This window comes from Gamsiella multidivaricata (assembly GCF_025024155.1).
Source record: "Gamsiella multidivaricata strain RSA 2152 chromosome Unknown BC939scaffold_46, whole genome shotgun sequence".
In the NCBI taxonomy this organism is placed as follows: Eukaryota; Fungi; Mortierellomycota; class Mortierellomycetes; order Mortierellales; family Mortierellaceae; genus Gamsiella; species Gamsiella multidivaricata.
Genome location: NW_026251754.1, coordinates 280,252 through 295,923, shown reverse-complemented (window position 1 = coordinate 295,923; position 15,672 = coordinate 280,252). Strand labels below are relative to the sequence as shown.

The 15,672-nt window shown below is 50.1% G+C and overlaps 8 protein-coding genes across 8 annotated transcripts; 6 read left to right on the top strand and 2 right to left on the bottom strand.

Moving 5' to 3' along the window:
- Positions 1-2: 2 nt before the first annotated feature.
- BC939DRAFT_456268 (Spc24 subunit of Ndc80-domain-containing protein) lies at positions 3-1,337 on the bottom strand. The gene is made up of 2 exons (XM_051556303.1): positions 865-1,337; positions 3-709 (listed from the first exon to the last, which is right to left on the bottom strand). Exons 1-2 carry the CDS (start codon positions 1,046-1,048, stop codon positions 150-152), a joined length of 744 nt encoding a protein of 247 aa, XP_051410736.1. The 5' UTR covers positions 1,049-1,337; the 3' UTR covers positions 3-149.
- Positions 1,338-2,954: 1,617 nt separating this feature from the next.
- On the top strand, positions 2,955-4,927 carry BC939DRAFT_210870 (uncharacterized protein). The gene has a single exon (XM_051550702.1). It carries the CDS (start codon positions 3,012-3,014, stop codon positions 4,881-4,883), a length of 1,872 nt encoding a protein of 623 aa, XP_051410735.1. The 5' UTR covers positions 2,955-3,011; the 3' UTR covers positions 4,884-4,927.
- Positions 4,928-5,157: 230 nt separating this feature from the next.
- Positions 5,158-6,293, top strand: BC939DRAFT_456265 (uncharacterized protein). The gene is made up of 3 exons (XM_051556302.1): positions 5,158-5,657; positions 5,776-5,976; positions 6,101-6,293. Exons 1-3 carry the CDS (start codon positions 5,512-5,514, stop codon positions 6,135-6,137), a joined length of 384 nt encoding a protein of 127 aa, XP_051410734.1. The 5' UTR covers positions 5,158-5,511; the 3' UTR covers positions 6,138-6,293.
- Positions 6,187-7,850, top strand: BC939DRAFT_456264 (aspartic peptidase domain-containing protein). The gene has a single exon (XM_051556301.1). The coding sequence runs from the start codon at positions 6,233-6,235 to the stop codon at positions 7,490-7,492; it is 1,260 nt and encodes a 419-aa protein (XP_051410733.1). The 5' UTR covers positions 6,187-6,232; the 3' UTR covers positions 7,493-7,850.
- Positions 7,851-9,941: 2,091 nt separating this feature from the next.
- On the top strand, positions 9,942-10,482 carry BC939DRAFT_456258 (uncharacterized protein; the record flags this gene model as incomplete). Its single annotated transcript, XM_051556300.1, has 1 exon — positions 9,942-10,482. A coding segment is annotated over one exon (177 nt), but the record flags the coding sequence as incomplete, so codon positions are not given.
- A 762-nt stretch (positions 10,483-11,244) lies between these two features.
- BC939DRAFT_210763 (uncharacterized protein) lies at positions 11,245-12,536 on the top strand. The gene is made up of 4 exons (XM_051550701.1): positions 11,245-11,813; positions 11,901-12,049; positions 12,161-12,264; positions 12,356-12,536. The coding sequence occupies exons 1-4, from the start codon at positions 11,357-11,359 to the stop codon at positions 12,417-12,419; spliced, it is 774 nt and encodes a 257-aa protein (XP_051410731.1). The 5' UTR covers positions 11,245-11,356; the 3' UTR covers positions 12,420-12,536.
- A 639-nt stretch (positions 12,537-13,175) lies between these two features.
- On the bottom strand, positions 13,176-13,673 carry BC939DRAFT_389163 (uncharacterized protein; the record flags this gene model as incomplete). The annotated part of the gene is made up of 1 exon (XM_051551880.1): positions 13,176-13,673. A coding segment is annotated over one exon (498 nt), but the record flags the coding sequence as incomplete, so codon positions are not given.
- On the top strand, positions 13,597-15,512 carry BC939DRAFT_456252 (uncharacterized protein; the record flags this gene model as incomplete). Its single annotated transcript, XM_051556299.1, is given in 3 exon segments — positions 13,597-13,675; positions 13,686-13,761; positions 13,773-15,512. A coding segment is annotated over 1 exon segment (1,320 nt), but the record flags the coding sequence as incomplete, so codon positions are not given.
- Between the last annotated feature and the right edge of the window lie 160 nt (positions 15,513-15,672).

Genomic DNA, 15,672 nt, shown 5'->3' with positions numbered 1-15,672 from the left:
GACGCGTTTTTAACGAAGACGCAGTATGCAAGAAAAAATCAGGTAGAATTATTACAAGTTCGTTCTTATTCATCCCTGCAATAGATAGATTGTTGCTTGGTATACAATATATATGATATACATGGGTCCTCCACGTCCGTTTTCGCTTTCTAGGAAGCAAAGTCCCAGATGAGGTTCGTCTCAAAGAAGGGTGAGAGCTGTTTATCAAACTTGACAAGATGGACCTCGTTCCTGTTCTGGGACCGGATCCTCGCCCTCGAGTAAACGCCCAGCTCATTCTCGAGCATCTCGATCCCCAATCCTCTGTACAACTGCAGCCGCAGCACTGCCATCGCATGGACCGTGTCATCAAGAACATCATCCTCATCCAGCATCCCGTCAATATCGCCTTCTGCTCCTCCTGTCCTTGATGAGTTCTTGTCACTCCCTAGTCCTCCTGCTGCTGCTGCTGCTGTGGCGGAGGTATGATTCCTTCCATTGTTCGTACTGGTTCCGGGAGATTTGTAGTCGAGTTCGAGAGAATACATCCGGAGCTGGTGGACTTCTGCCTCGAGAGAGGCGATATTCTGATCGAGATTCTGGATCGATTTGGCGACGGAGAATTTCTTTTGGTCCATTTTCACCATCCATTCGTCGTGGTTCAGACTCTCGGGATCGACATGTTCGCGCTGGCCCTTGGACCGGGACAGCTGTAGGTTCCTTGACATCTCTACAACGTTTACACACACACACAAAAAAAAAATATAACCACCAGCAGTAATTGGGTTAGGATCATAAGCACTTGTTGTTTTTCCTATTGACACTTGGGTCACCCCAAGAGAAAAAAAAAAAAAAAAAAAAAGACGGTAGAAAACAATACGTTACTTTGAAGAAGAGAGCGCGCGTCTTGGAGCATCTCGCGACGGAGTGTCTCGGTCTCGCGGATGTGGTGTATTGTTTTCTCAAAGCTCTGTGCGTCTGAAGTTGACTTTTGAGAGAACTGGGATGCGACATCCTGGATCAGCTCGACAAGGTCGTCGTCCAGGACGGGACCTGATTGTTGCTGCATGCGATGTGGGTCGTTTGAGAGGCGAGAGCTGAGCTGAGTTGAGTTGAGCTAAGTTGAGGGGGGGTATATGAACAATAAATAGGGTATGGACACGAAGCGCGTAAGAAGGATGGGCTAAGCAAAAAAGGATGCGAAAGCAGGGAGGATGAGGACGGAATGGAAGAAGGAGGAGGGAGGAGCAAGGATGCAGAAGAAAGGATGTCAATAAACGCGTATAGGGAGGAGGCGATGTGGGTGTGAAAAAAGGGAATAAAGGTGTGAGGGATCAGCTCTCCAGGCTGGATTCCTTTTTTCTCTATTACTTCCCGCCAAAGAACCATCCCCTGCCCCTGATCCTCTTCGTTTTTTTTTGTTTCCTCACAAGCCACTACTTCGTGTCTTCATTGTCCCTGGCATCCCTCCTTGACTGATCAGATTCCTCCTCCTATACCACCTCCCCATCCAGCTCCTTTTCCTCCCTACACCTCCTCGTCGGCTTTTCCTCTTTCTCTTTCTCTCTCTCCCTTCCCTTGGTGGCGATCGTACCTCTGAGGAAAGAGCCCAGGGATCCTCGCGCCATCAAGCAATGAGAGCAACCGCGTTCAGGCGCGTGCTGACCACTACTCTCCACAGCAACCACCGCCCCCCTTGCCCTCCTCGGATACCCACCCCGACTCTTGCGCCGCAACATCAAGACGACTTCTGGCACCAGTGCTTCCAGCGTGCATACGCGCGATCCGCACTCTCCAAGCACCTTTCATCCCAGGAATATCTATCAAGACCGTTATCATGTTCTTCACCAACTGCACGATCGACAGCAACTCTCAGGAGGCACCATCATCAGCACCACCGCCACCCACAACAGCGGCTTTTTACTACTAATACTAATACTATTGCACAGCCCATACTCAAGCACCATGGCGGCAACACCATCGAATCTCCTGCTGGAAGTCCCTTACCACAACCGCCACAGCAAAAACGCCGCCCCTCTCGAACGACCAAGACCATCATGACCCAACTCCACCAGTCCTTACAGTCCCAAGACCTCAAATCTGCTCTCCCTTTATACCTCCACCTCCGCCACCGGACCTTGCCCTCCGATCAAGTCCCAGTCTTTTTCCGGTACCAATTACGACTCGTCCAACTCTTCCATCGCACACGGCTCGAGATACTCGATAGCAACAGCACCACCACCGCACAATCACAGCAACAGCAGCCGTTGGCGCACGTATTTCAGAAACGACTCGACTGGCAAGAATGGCATCGACAGGGTGTGTTGAAGGATGTGGCCAAGAGGACGTTGAAGGAGACCGAGGATGCGGAGTATCTGGCGACACTTGTGGATGCTCTGGGGAGGAGTCGGGCCATGGTCCAGTACTCGTATGCGAGGAAGTCGGACACGAAATTGAAGGATTGGAGGGAAGCATTGGCGGTCCTGGAGGATTGGGCAAATGCAAGGAGGTTTTGGATCATGAGCGAGTCCAGAACCACCAGCACCAGCACCAGCACCAGTTCCGATACTACTGCCGGCATCACCCACACCATCACTAATATCGTCGGCAGCGGCAGCAGCAGTGCAGAGGACCAGGAGAGTAGAATTGGCTGTGGACCACAGGAAGTGGAGATGGGACCGACAGTAAAGACAGCAGCAAAAACAACAGCAACAGCAAAATTGGGAGTAACGACTCTTGAGACAGAGTCTGCGTTCAAATTGAAGAGCACGATGTTGGAGAAGGAGTTGGCGACGTGGCTGGCAAGGCTGATGAAACGCCTGGTGTTCAGTCACACGTTTTTGATCCGATCCATGCTCGACACCATACCCACACAATTCGGGATCAAGACGACCGTCGACATGCACCTTGTATGTTTTATCTTTTTGTTTCCGTGGTGCACATCTTGAAATGCAGCTTGATGAAATGGATATTGACTCTTGTTTTATTTTGGCGTGTCCGCTATTGGACAGGCATTACTGGAATACTACGCGATGCTTGGAAAGGACGGTTACAAGGACACGCTCGCGATCGTGTCAAAGATGAACGCCGACAATATCTTTTGGAAACGCGAGGTAGCCGTGTACGATTACCTCCTCTTTGCGCTCAGTCATATCTCCGGAAACGAATCTCGCGCCAACAGGATTATCGAGGACATGCTCGCGAATGATCTCGTTCCACGGGAGGAGACCATGAAGGCCGCAATCCTGTGTGCGGCACGATCGGGTGACTTGGAGGCTTGCTCACGGTATATTCGGAGGATGCATGAGGAATGGAACTTGACGATTTCGGAACGGATGAAGGCCATCCTGCTGTATGCTTGCGCGAAGCGTGGAGATTTCGAGGGCGCGCTTGAGATACTGGGACAGCTCGGTCGGGCGGGCACGTTGGTCCATTCGGAGCAGCGGCCTGTAAGATCGACGATGGCGACGGCGACAACGCAGATGGCAAAGAAGGAGGTGGAGAAGTTGCTGAGGGAGCGGGATGTGGTCGACAACTCGAATGTGCTCATGGCGCTGATTAACCAGACGCATGCGCGAAGAGGACATGGGCAGCAGCTGACTCAGGAGTACGTCAAGGAGGAGGTGTCGAAGGTTTTGGAGCTGTTCACAGTGATGACGAGGGATTCGAAGCAGGTCGATACACAGTTGTACACGATCATGATGCAGTACCTCTCGACGTTGCCGTCGCCGTTGCCGGGGATGATCTACCTATACAGGGAGATGCATTCGTCCGAGAAGGCCAAGCCGAATTATGTGACGTACCGGATCATGCTCGAGGCGTGTGCGGAGCATATGGACATGGATCTAGCGAAGCAGTTGTGGAAGGATATGGAGGCGGCTAGGATCGTGAAGGATTGTCGGGTGCGCGCGAGTTTTGTCAAGGGCTGGGGACGGACCGGGCATCTGAAGACGGCGGAGCGGTATACGCAGGAAGGGATGATTGCGCAGAGGGCGATCGAGAAGGAGAGGATACAGTATCAGGTTGGGTTCGTGGTCAGGAACAAGCGCAGGCGCGAGCAAGGGCTGCCGATCCTGGAAAAGATGCCGAGATTGCCGCGACGACAGCGTATAACGGGCGAGATGATTGATCTGGGAGTATTGCATGAGCTGATGAGGGCGAATCGGCAGCATAATCAGCCGGAGAGGGTGTATGAGTTGTATCGGGAAATCGATGCAGGCGAATGGGGTAGGAAGATCCGGCCAAATGAATTTACGCTATCGATTGTGTTGGGCGCCTGTGCGTCTGGCACTACGGCGACGGAGCTGGTGGATCGAGGGATTGAACTCATGGACGGGTATTTCAACCATCAAAGATATGGATTTAGCGGTCATACTGCTCCTGATGGTAGTGCTCCCGATGAGATGCCGGACCGTGTTCTCGATCACGGCCACGGCAGTGACAATGGCGACGATGATGAAGACAAGAGTGAAGCTGGCCGGGATCGACAGCTTGAATTACTTGGCTCGGAGACGATGCCCCGAAAGCATTTTGCGCCAGGCGAAGGAGGCGTAAAGACTCGACTGCTATCGGATGTGAACTACCAGCTGTATTTTGCGATGCTGGGACGACACCATCGACAGCGCAAGATGGTGGAAGTGTGGGACGAGATGATGGAGACGGTTGAGAAGCCGCCGTCGCATCTGACTGTGAGCCTTGTGACGGAAGCACTGGAGAACGTACAGTGGGGAGCTGGACCGATCAAGCGGCTGCAGAGGCAGTTGCGAGAGAAGTGGCCAAAGGTCGATTGGGATGGAGCTAAGAGAGGCAAGAGACTTGGCGGTGCATCAGGGGCAGGTGGAGGAGAGGGCGAGGAAGGGTATGAGGATGATTCTGTGGGTGCAGGTGGGCGGTTTTGGAAGTGAGCGAGTCTCTATGGGGGACAGGACACCGGAGGAAAGCACAGGAGGGTCTAGTTACGTCTCTTTTTTTTTTTTTTTTTTTTTGCGGATTGTATCCGTTGAGATCAGAACTGAATGCACTTGGGAATAGGCGGGATTGTAATAGAACATAATAGCATGTAATATAACGGCCGTTGGCTGTTAAAGCAGGGTGTTTTACGGGCTAGGCCAGATCGGAAGGCAGAACTAGCTTAGACAGAGAAATCGACGATCGACGATTGTTACATATAAACGATATGAGAAGACTTGTTTTTTTGCAAGCACAAAGGGGGTTTCTATCCGTCTGTCCTGTCTCTGACCCACTTCATCCACACACACACACACACGCACGCACACATCCCTCCTTGGACCATCAAAGTCGACTACCGCTGTTTGCTTGCATTCAGCGCGTATTTTATTTTTTTGTATTTTTTACACTTGGCCAATCAGGACAGCCCCACATAGCACAGCACAAACTCTACAAACACGCGCTCGACTTTATATTATCCCGTTCGCCCTCTTTACACACACCCACTTACTTAAAAAAACCCTCCCTCCTTAAACAAGGCAAGGAAAAAACCAGAAGCTCGATCATATTTTAGCGAGGAGAAGGATGAGGAACTTTGTCGGCGTCACCGCCGCCGTGCTGCTGGTAGCAGCTTCGAATACCGTCCTTGGCGTTGGATCTGGAGCTGAGGCTGGAGCTGAGACTGGAGCTGAAGGTGTTGTTGTTGTAGGGACTATGAACGAGATCTTAAAGTACGTGACACCAAAAAAAAAAAAAAAAAAAACTCGGTTGAGCGACAACGAAGTAAGCGTAGAAAGCGGGCTGAACATGTTCTGCAAGAACCTTTTTATTTTATTTTATTTTAAAAAGTACTTTTAGGGTCCCAATCGAGAAGATCAACGGCACCGCCAGGCTGTCGACCGTGTCGCGGTGGTCACATACCCTCCGCAAGTATGGTCTATCACACCGACACCGACATCGGCACCGCGCTAACGGACCGCAAGGACACCAACGTGGTCAACTCGAAGGCAATGCGACCAATCTGGCGAGGATCCCACTTGTCGACCATGACTTCGATCGTGAGGTAGAAGAAAAAAAAAAAAAAAAGACGAACAAGAACAATGAATCGGAAGAGGTTATGGAACTCAAGGTGAAATAGAAGGGTAGTGCGATGACTACTAACTGAAGTACTCACTCAGAATAATGACTTTTTACTCTGTTGGTCGTTGTAGTACTACGGCACCGTGATGATCGGTCAGCCCCCACAAGCGTTCAAAGTATGTGAGGAAAAAAACTAAGAAAAGCAGCAGCAGCAGCAGCAGCAGTAATGAATGTACCCAGGCTGCCTACAATCGCTCGTACTCCGACTACTAACCCTTCCTTTCTTATCATTCTCTCTCCATTCTTTGACTCCACTCTTTCTCCCCTCGAACAGATCGACTTTGACACCGGCTCATCTCAATTCATCATCTCTTCAAAAGGCTGCCGCTTCTGCTCGGGCATCACCCACTATGACTCCTCAGCCTCCAGTACCTTCACTCCGAACGGTAAGCCCTGGAAGATCACCTACGGCGATCTATCCCACGCCGAAGGCATTCTCGGCTACGACCTCATCACCCTCGATGGTATCACCGTTCACAACCAACAGCTGGCCCTCGTCACCAACGAATCTGCGGGCTTCGATGATAAAATCGATGGGATCATGGGTCTAGCCTTTGGGACGCTCTCGTCCAACATCGCGGCAACCCGGACCGTGTTTGAGAATATGATGGACCAGAAGGTCGTCCGGAAGGGAATCTTCTCATTCTATCTAGGTAAGGAGAAGTTGCAGGGCGGCGGAGAGGTCATCTTTGGAGGGATGGATATGAGCCGAGTCAAGAAGGGGCATAGAATTGTGTGGACTAAGGTCACGAAGGCAAAATACTGGCAAATTGATGTTCAGAGCGTGCTCGTCAACGGAAAAGTCGTCGCCTCCTCTTCCTCGTCCCCCTTGTCTTCCTCTTCCCCGTTGTCGTCGTCGTCGTCGTCCTCGCTTTCCTCATCTTCCTCGTCTTCCACTTCCCTCTCTTCCTCCTCCTCTTCCTCCATGTCTTCCTTCGAAAACATCAACGACGATGAAGAAGTAAATGAAGACGAGGACGGTGACAGCAATGAGGACATCGAGGGCGACGATATGATGCCCCGTTCCCTGAGCCGCAAAAAGCCGAACAAGATCCAAGGGATCATGGACACCGGTACAACACTCATGGTCGTCCCTGTGCACCTCGCCCGCTCGATCCACCAACACATCCCGGACGCCAAAGCCTCTGACTACTCCTGGACCCTCCCATGCAATCTCGCTGACCGATTTCCGGAAGGGAAAGTGGAGCTCCAGATCTCGGGCAAGCGATTCGGAATCCCTTTTGAGGATCTAATTAGGGAAGAGGCCGGCCAGGCCGGAGTCTGCTATTCAGGGATTCAGACAAGTTCCGCGGAATTTATGATCATCGGAGATGTGTTTATTAAGAACAACTATGTGGTATTTGACCAGGAGAAGAAGCGGGTCGGAATTGCGCCATTGAAGTTGGAGAAGCGTCGCGGAAGCTAAAGAAGCGATGACAAGGCAGGGGAAGGGACGATTAGGAGGAGTAGGAACGATACCAGCAGGATATGGTGGAGAAGGTAGCACGAGGTCGTGATGGGAGAAGTCGCAGGGAATGTAGGGGGGTTAAAGCGATAGGAATCGCGCGCGCCCTTTTTAGAACGGCCGTAAAAGGAGGAAGCTTTATGAATATCCATTGGTCTTATTTTTCTCTTTTAACACCCACCATCCATTTGTCTTTGTATTTTTTTACATCGATCGAATACCCTCGATCATCTCAACGTGGATTTTGAACAAGTGCCTATTTGCCCAGATTAAAAACATGGCCTTGTCGTTTTTTTTTTTTTTTTTTTTTTTTTTTTTTGGAAATCGACTGCAGCAGCGAAGTAAAGAGACAGGCAAGAAATCGGCGAGCAGGTGGCAGACTGATAAGGTGCGCCATGGCGCCTTTGTCTCCTCAGTAGTCATACTATTGTTCTTATAGGTATAATACGGTGGATATAGGAATGTACCTTTATAAACCAGGTTTTTCTAATATCCGGAATAGGTACAACCGACTCGCATTGCCTTCGCCATTTGTTTGGTCAATTGGTATCGCATCTGCAGGCTACTAGGCATACAGTATGGTGCAAAACTGTACGCCAATAACTACTCGTCGAAATGACTCTAAACTTTACACAAAGGTAGCAATGGCATTGCTAAACATTGCTATCAAGTTTTGTATTGGCAGCGCGTATTATTGTTGTGCTGTCATGATTTTACTACAGCTCGGCATTGGAACAGTTTTGCACCCTCGCCAAAAAAAAAAAAAAAAAAAAAAAAAAAACTTTTTTAATGAATAACGACCCAAACTAGTATCTGGTGTGCTTGCTCATTGCTCTATGGACAGCCTGGAGCCGCCTAGGTATGCTCCTGATGAGTTGGTGACAGTATTCAACGGGGATCCTGTACCATTCCATTGAAATTCGCTCCCATAGTTCCTTGCAGCTCGTGGAGGACCATACCATCACGCTGTCGAGATCTAGCCAGACGGAGATAGATCAGAAGTGTTTAGAGTGCGGGAATAAAGAGTGAGCAAGAGAGTACTGGACAAGAAGATATTGTATTGCAGACTGAAGAGCTATGGTTACATTATGCAGGGAACTGTATACCCCCGAAGGTGATAGGATGCTGGAGGGCCTGTTCCACATCGCGGTTGTTTTTGAAGCACACTGTCAGACACCGGCCCACCCCGGGGCCAGAGGAGTGCTTCACCACCAATAAGGTCCCGATCTGCCTCGCCACAAGAGTTGTGGCCTGGAATGGGGTCAGGACGGCTGGGAGATTGGTGTAGGTAACTGAGGGGCGAGATACTGCACTCTAGGGGACCTTGGCCTGGTGGGCGAAGCGACCCAGCTCAGAGTGGACGAAGATGGGGGTTGGAAAGAAGCTTGGTTTGGTACCCCGAAGACGTTCGGAGTGTTCCGTCCAAACCCCAAATTGGGACTGTACTGGGAGTGAACCTTCACATTTAGGCCACTTCCGTTTTTATTCATGAGACTATTAAGCTATCTAATACTCCAAGCCCCAGATCGGGGCTATAAAAACCCCTACCGGGAGCATAATAAACAACAACGCTCTTTTTTCTCCTTGACTCACACTCAGGTACATAAAACATCACACGGAGTACGTGGAGCCGTCACTGACTCCAGGAGGGGAGATAGAGGGTGGCCGCCCTGGAGGACGGCCGGAAGTATCGCGTAAGCTTTCACCATTTGACATGGTAGGAAGAAGGGGCGACCTGCCAGGTAAAAGTACTAACTGTAAATACGTTGCTCAATAAAAGTCTACTGGTCAACGAAGTCTCTAAATAATAATTGTCTTACCGTAAATGTATGTCGCGAATAAATGAGCGACGGCGAGAACCACAATCCGTATAACAAAGGACTACAGAAATAAATTGGAAGCAAAGACCTAGAGATAAGTTGCGGGACTACAGTAGAAACAAATAGGCTCCAGACGCAGAGAACATTTACAATGAGATCCTTCGAGGAAGAAGCGCTTGGTCCTTAGCAGAAGGAAAAGAAGGACAGTGTGCCTAGACGAGGACATCGAGGGGGTGCCGTTCTTGGTCCTCCGCACTCATTCGTTATAAGACCATGGCCGTTGCCTGGTCGAGGGACCTCCAGGCCATGCGAGGCGGACTCACTGTGGCATATGGCCTATTTTCCACACTGCCTCTGTGTGCGATAATTCCTGAAGGTATCTTAAGCCACCGAGCAATAAGTAATCTCTTGTTCTCATTGATTCTGGACACAGTCATATTTCTCACTCACAGGTGAAAGATATGACTGTGTCCAGAATCAATGAGGACAAGAGAGAGATCTTTAATTACAGCGACCGAGCAATTACTTATTGCTCGGTGGCTTAAGATAATTTCAGGAACTAGCAATACGCCACAGCAGGAACACTCGATTGTAGAAGTTCAGACGCACAGGTCGCGTCTCTACTCTTGCTGGGCGATGCGCTATGATGACCAGCTATGGCAGAGTATACCAACTTGGGGTACAGTGTAGTGCGACAATGGGTGCGTGGAGCGACTTAGGGAGTCGTACAGGGCAAGTGCTGTTCAGAAATATGGGAGGAAACAGACTAGGAACCATTTGGTCCCGTCTTTCCTTAGTATTTATTGACCTAGCAATTGACTATTCTATAACTGCACATGCTCCCTACTTGCACATCTCATAATTGGACGTGCAGCCTGCGCTTGATATGACTGTAGGGATGTCCTGTACCTATTCCGTTCATCGCGCCAAACGTAGCTGGGCCTTCCATCGCGGATACCCTGTCTGGGTCCCACGTGGATCTACCACACCACGCCGGGTTCATCCAGGCGTACAAGGACAGAAACTTCATAGAAAAGACGGGACTGCAATATGGTAATGGTAATGGGCGATACATGCACACTCCACAGCATCCGCTCTAAACCCTTACGGGTACCTTAGAACCCTACAACTGAACAAGGCCAGATGCTGCTTTTGTTGGTTGGTCGTCGTAGTAGAAGACCACAGTGCCGACAATTGAGTGCCACGCATACCCCATTGGAAGAACAGCACTCACCTGTGCACGCTGTCTTCTCAGCCATGACTCTAAACCCTTGCGGGTATCATCGCACATCCACATTGATCGCAGATTGTTTGCCATGACTCATGTCTGATTTCTCTGGCCGATGGGTCAGAAGCGAAGAGAGGCACACAGGTAGTGCGAAGGAACAACGAGGCTTGAGGGTCGCTTGAGGGTCGCTTGACTTGATGAATGTTGATTGTCACAAGTTTTTTTTTTTTTGAGAATGAATGTGAATGAATCAATGAATGAATGATAGAACTTGCCTGGATGATGCTCGTCTCGAAGAACGATGCGGTGGCGAAGGTCCAGAACCGATACGGTGGACTTGATGGGCGAAAAAGGGCGGGAGAAAGAGATCGATGATATATGAAGGATAACAGATCAAGATCAGTCCGTGTTTATCTTCGGTCGATGGTTCGATGGTTCGATAGCTTAGTTATCGATGTGGATGGTGCGAGGGGAGAAGGGGCTACTCATGAGACGGAGACCATGGCAAAAAGTGGAGTAATGGCGGCACCGGCGGCACCGGCGGCGGCGTAGGCTGAGTCGGCGGTGGGGTCGGTGGAAGTGGAGGTGGAGGTGGAGGCGGTGTCGGCGTAGCGGGCGAGGGCCATGACTCTGGCGCGAAGGGGGAGGCCGAAGGCGGTCATAATGGTCATGGGCATGGAGAAGGTCTTGATCGAAGGGAGCATGTTGGAGAAGGACGACCTCCAGATTGCGGGCGACGCGGCGAAGGACATAGTTTAAGGTGATGAGCCAAGAGTGATGGTTTTTTATTCTCGAAAGACTGCTAACGTCGACGACATGGACGCGTCAAACCTTATTCACAGTTCACATCCTGCTTCGCAATCAACATCTATAATGTCAAACACTCAGCTCTCGTGGAAGGCCCTCGGGGACATGAGGGTAGGGATCTTTTTCAAGGTCACTCCCTGTCATAGCTGGAATGACGCGTTGACATTCTTTAAGGTCTCGTCGAAGCAGGAGACGGTTGAGGCGTACTTTGGGACATACAGAAATGGACTGATAACTATCGCAGAAGACGTGCAGGCACCAGAGGGGGTCAGGGAGCGGGCTAAAAGCCTCCTGTCGACCACGAATGTCGAGCTATTCCGCCGTAAATACGAGGCATGGCGGCTCCAGTCGGAGAAGGATGAAGCCAAGCAAAGTCTCGCAGAAGGCTATGCCTCGCTCGCCAAGGGGGCCGGGAGCATGTTAAAAGGTAATCTTCCTTGCAGCACAAGCGTGTTTTGATGTGTGAGTGGTCAATGGTAAACCCCCTGTACTCACGCTACAATATGGTATATAGATGGTGAATCATCATCATCGTCATCACCACCATCATTATTATCATCATCACCAAGTTTCAAGAAGCGGAAGCGAACGACCACGGACGGAGGCTCGACGTCGACGACGATCACGACCAGTACAGAGCCCGATCTGAGCAGCCGAAAAGAGGTATGCGCGCCGAGTCAACAATCCAGGGTATCCTAAGGAAACTACATAGTATGAATACATAGTTCCTGGAGATAGAGACTAACAGGTGCTCTGTGTTTACTCCTACGATAGCGCTTTGCCGCGATGGATCAGTCACAATTCTGGGAGCTCAGAAGCGGCAGAACTGTTGAAGAGATCCTCTACAATGCAAGCCTGAAGCGGGAGGCCAATTTCAAGTATGTCTTCTACTCTATAACACGCATTTCTGTATTTTGTGCGGTGTATTAACAGCGTACACTGTCTTCACGCATTTTACACGTGTTATAGAATGCGGTCATATACGATTGACTTTGGCTGTGAGAGGACGAGGGAGCGGATAGAACAGGGGTAAGGACTTGAGTAGGGACTGGTGCATGGACTATGTCAGTATAATTGGATGTGTGAATGAAGGTTAGCAAATGAACAAGCTTACAAGCTCATTTACAAGACGTCAGTCAATAAACCATTACGCGTTTACTGGGGACGTGGATCATCTCGTCAGGTCCATAGCCAAAGACCTCAGAGACCTTTTGCATTGCCGCCTTTAGTTTTTTCTTGTCGTTCTTGGGTATATCGGTGAGAAGAATGGGCAAGTCGTCGTCATCGTCGTTGTCATCGTCGTTGTCATCGTTGTTGTCGTCTGCAACAGGAATCGAGACGCGCCAGAGGGTGAGCTCATCGGAGGCGACATCATTGAATCGAGGTGACTTCTTGGTCTTGATGAGGTCCTTAAGTTCTCCCACTGTTATGGCAGTTGAGGGAAGGCGTTGGAAGTAGCCTCTCCATCAACAAGACAGAATAGGATCAGGTGGACGTCGGTCATGGTGTTTCGAAGCATCAAATGAAAAAAATAACTGCAGGATAAAAAGAAGGCAAGGGAAGGGTAAGGAGGAGAGAAAGAAAGTGAGGATGAAAAGAAAAAAAAAGGGCGTGAGAGTGTTGGCAAAGGCGATGAAGAAAATAAGGGAGTGGTGACAAAGGCGATGAAGAAAAAAAATGGTGAGGGAGTGATGGCAAAGGCGATTAAGAAAGCGCGTGGGAGTGGTGGCAAAGGCGATGTTAAAAAGGCGTGAGAACGGCGGCAAAGAGAGAGAGATGATGGTGTAGCATCACCTCTCTTGCCAGGAGCATCACCTTTCTCGCCAGGAGCATCACCTCTCTTGCCAGGAGCATCACCTTTCTCGCCAGGAGCATCACCTCTCTTGCCAGGAGCATCACCTCTCTCGCCAGGAGCATCACCTTTCTTGCCAGGAGCATCACCTTTCTTGCCAGGAGCATCACCTTTCTCGCCAGGAGCATCACCTCTCTTGCCAGGAGCATCACCTCTCTCGCCAGGAGCATCACCTTTCTCGCCAGGAGCATCACCTCTCTCGCCAGGAGCATCACCTTTCTTGCCAGGAGCATCACCTTTCTTGCCAGGAGCATCACCTTTCTCGCCAGGAGCATCACCTCTCTTGCCAGGAGCATCACCTCTCTCGCCAGGAGCATCACCTTTCTCGCCAGGAGCATCACCTCTCTCGCCAGGAGCATCACCTTTCTCGCCAGGAGCATCACCTTTCTCGCCAGGAGCATCACCTTTCTTGCCAGGAGCATCACCATCTTTCGTCAGCCGCATCACGCCTGCCATATTCATTGCTACGCTTCATTATGGCCGACCAAACCTGGACTTGCTCCAAGTGTACACCAACACGAACCTTTGAGTCTTCTGATCAGTGTCGAGCTCATTCCTTGAACTATCATGCGTCCACTTTCGCCATCACCGTCCTCACAAAGGCTGGCTTATCGAAACAGGCCACTGTCACGCAGATTGATGGTGTTTACCCTTGTCCTTTCTGCAGCGTTACATTCAAGACCAAAGGAGGATGCCGCAAACATCTGGCCAACTTGACCTGTGCCCCTGAAGAGCAAGACAATGACGAGCCTGGCCAACAACCACCAGTCATCGCCATGCCGAGCCACCAGTCCCTTCCAGTCCCAATAACGGCCGACTCAACACCTCAGATGCGAGAGTACAATGATGCGGTCCTGTACAGCTGCAATCAGACACACGTCTCTGACGCGGAGAAGCAACGGACACTGGGCATTGTCGATGCACTCGAACTGAGGCCTTTCGCCATGAAAGATCCTGACGGGGCAGAGCAAAATGGTCTAGCCCATATCTCGGTCATTGTCAAGCTGTCCGCTGGTCAAGGTCAAGTCGCCTCAAATATGCCTCCACCCAAAAAAAGGAAGCATGCCCATCACGATACCTGTCCCATTTGCACTCCAACTCAAGCACCTGGACTGGAGCATGTGTTGTCGACTTCGCCCTATGCAGCATTGATACAGAGGCGAAAGTACATCGAACTCGACAATGGCGTTTGCGAGCTTTTCAACCGAGACTGGGAATTTTCTCCCCATCTCCGATTTGCCTGCGCAAAGATTCTTGCTGGATGTCTCCTCCTCAACAACCAGAACGGTCAGGTCATCATTGCCAACACGATTGAGGCTTATGGCCGGACAAGACTAGTCGATGCCCATCGAGAGCCCTTCGTCGTACGCAAGGGTCAACCTGTTGCCAACTCTTTGCCGCCGTCGATCAAAACGCCATACAAGAACGTCTGGCCCACGACTGTTTCAGCACAGGACGGAGAACGACTGATCATTGGCACATTATCTTTCGATGCCCTCGTCACTTCCTCGCTTCGTTTGGATACAAGGATGAACGCGTCTGTCGGTTGTGCCACACCATCATTTCTACTTTCCAGTACAAGTCAGTCACTGGCAACAAGGATCTTCCTGGATCAGGAATCATTGGACGATGGTCTTCAGCTTGCCCAAGGAAAAGATACATGGTCCGTCTCGAGCAGTAACCTCATGTGGCAGCTGCGGCAAACAAAAACAAAATTCCACGACCCATCTACCTACTACCTTTGCCGTGCCAGCAGTCCGTTTGCCAACAAGCACCCTTGTCAGCCATATACGATATTCACTTTGGTGGCGTTTGATCAAGCTCACAACGGCGACGGAACAGTTTTGTCACGTCTCTTTCACACTCTCGCCAGTCGCGTCATTCGAGATGCAAGAGAAGCCGTGATCGACAGACAGACAGTTGAGGAGCTTCGGAACCAATGCACCGATCAAACCAATGCATCCAAGGGTCTAGACAAGTTACTTTCACTCTTCTCTGGCACTCAAACCTCTATTAAAATCCTTGGCAACCTTCATCTCAACAATACCCTGCAGGTTTTGGCCCCACTCATGTCAACGTATATCACCAAGGCTAATGCCTCTGTTGTGGCCTTTGTCGAGAAAGAATTCACGCCAATTCCTTAGTATATTTACATTCGGCATGAGCTTCATACTTCACAATCATAAATATCCTCTTCTTTTATCTAATGTTGCCTGCTTCAATCACAGTACATTATGATGTCTAGAATAAATCCTGAGTCATGGCTTGCAAGAGATGTTGAAAATTCTGTGCATGTCTAATTTTGTCTCGTTGCTGTTTCCTCTGTTTCCTCTGTAACTATGCTAGGAAGTTGAGTACATCCCCCAGCAACAAGAGGATCTTTTTTTTTTTTTTTTTGTACTGAAAAGCCACGTATGACATGTAATTGGAGTCT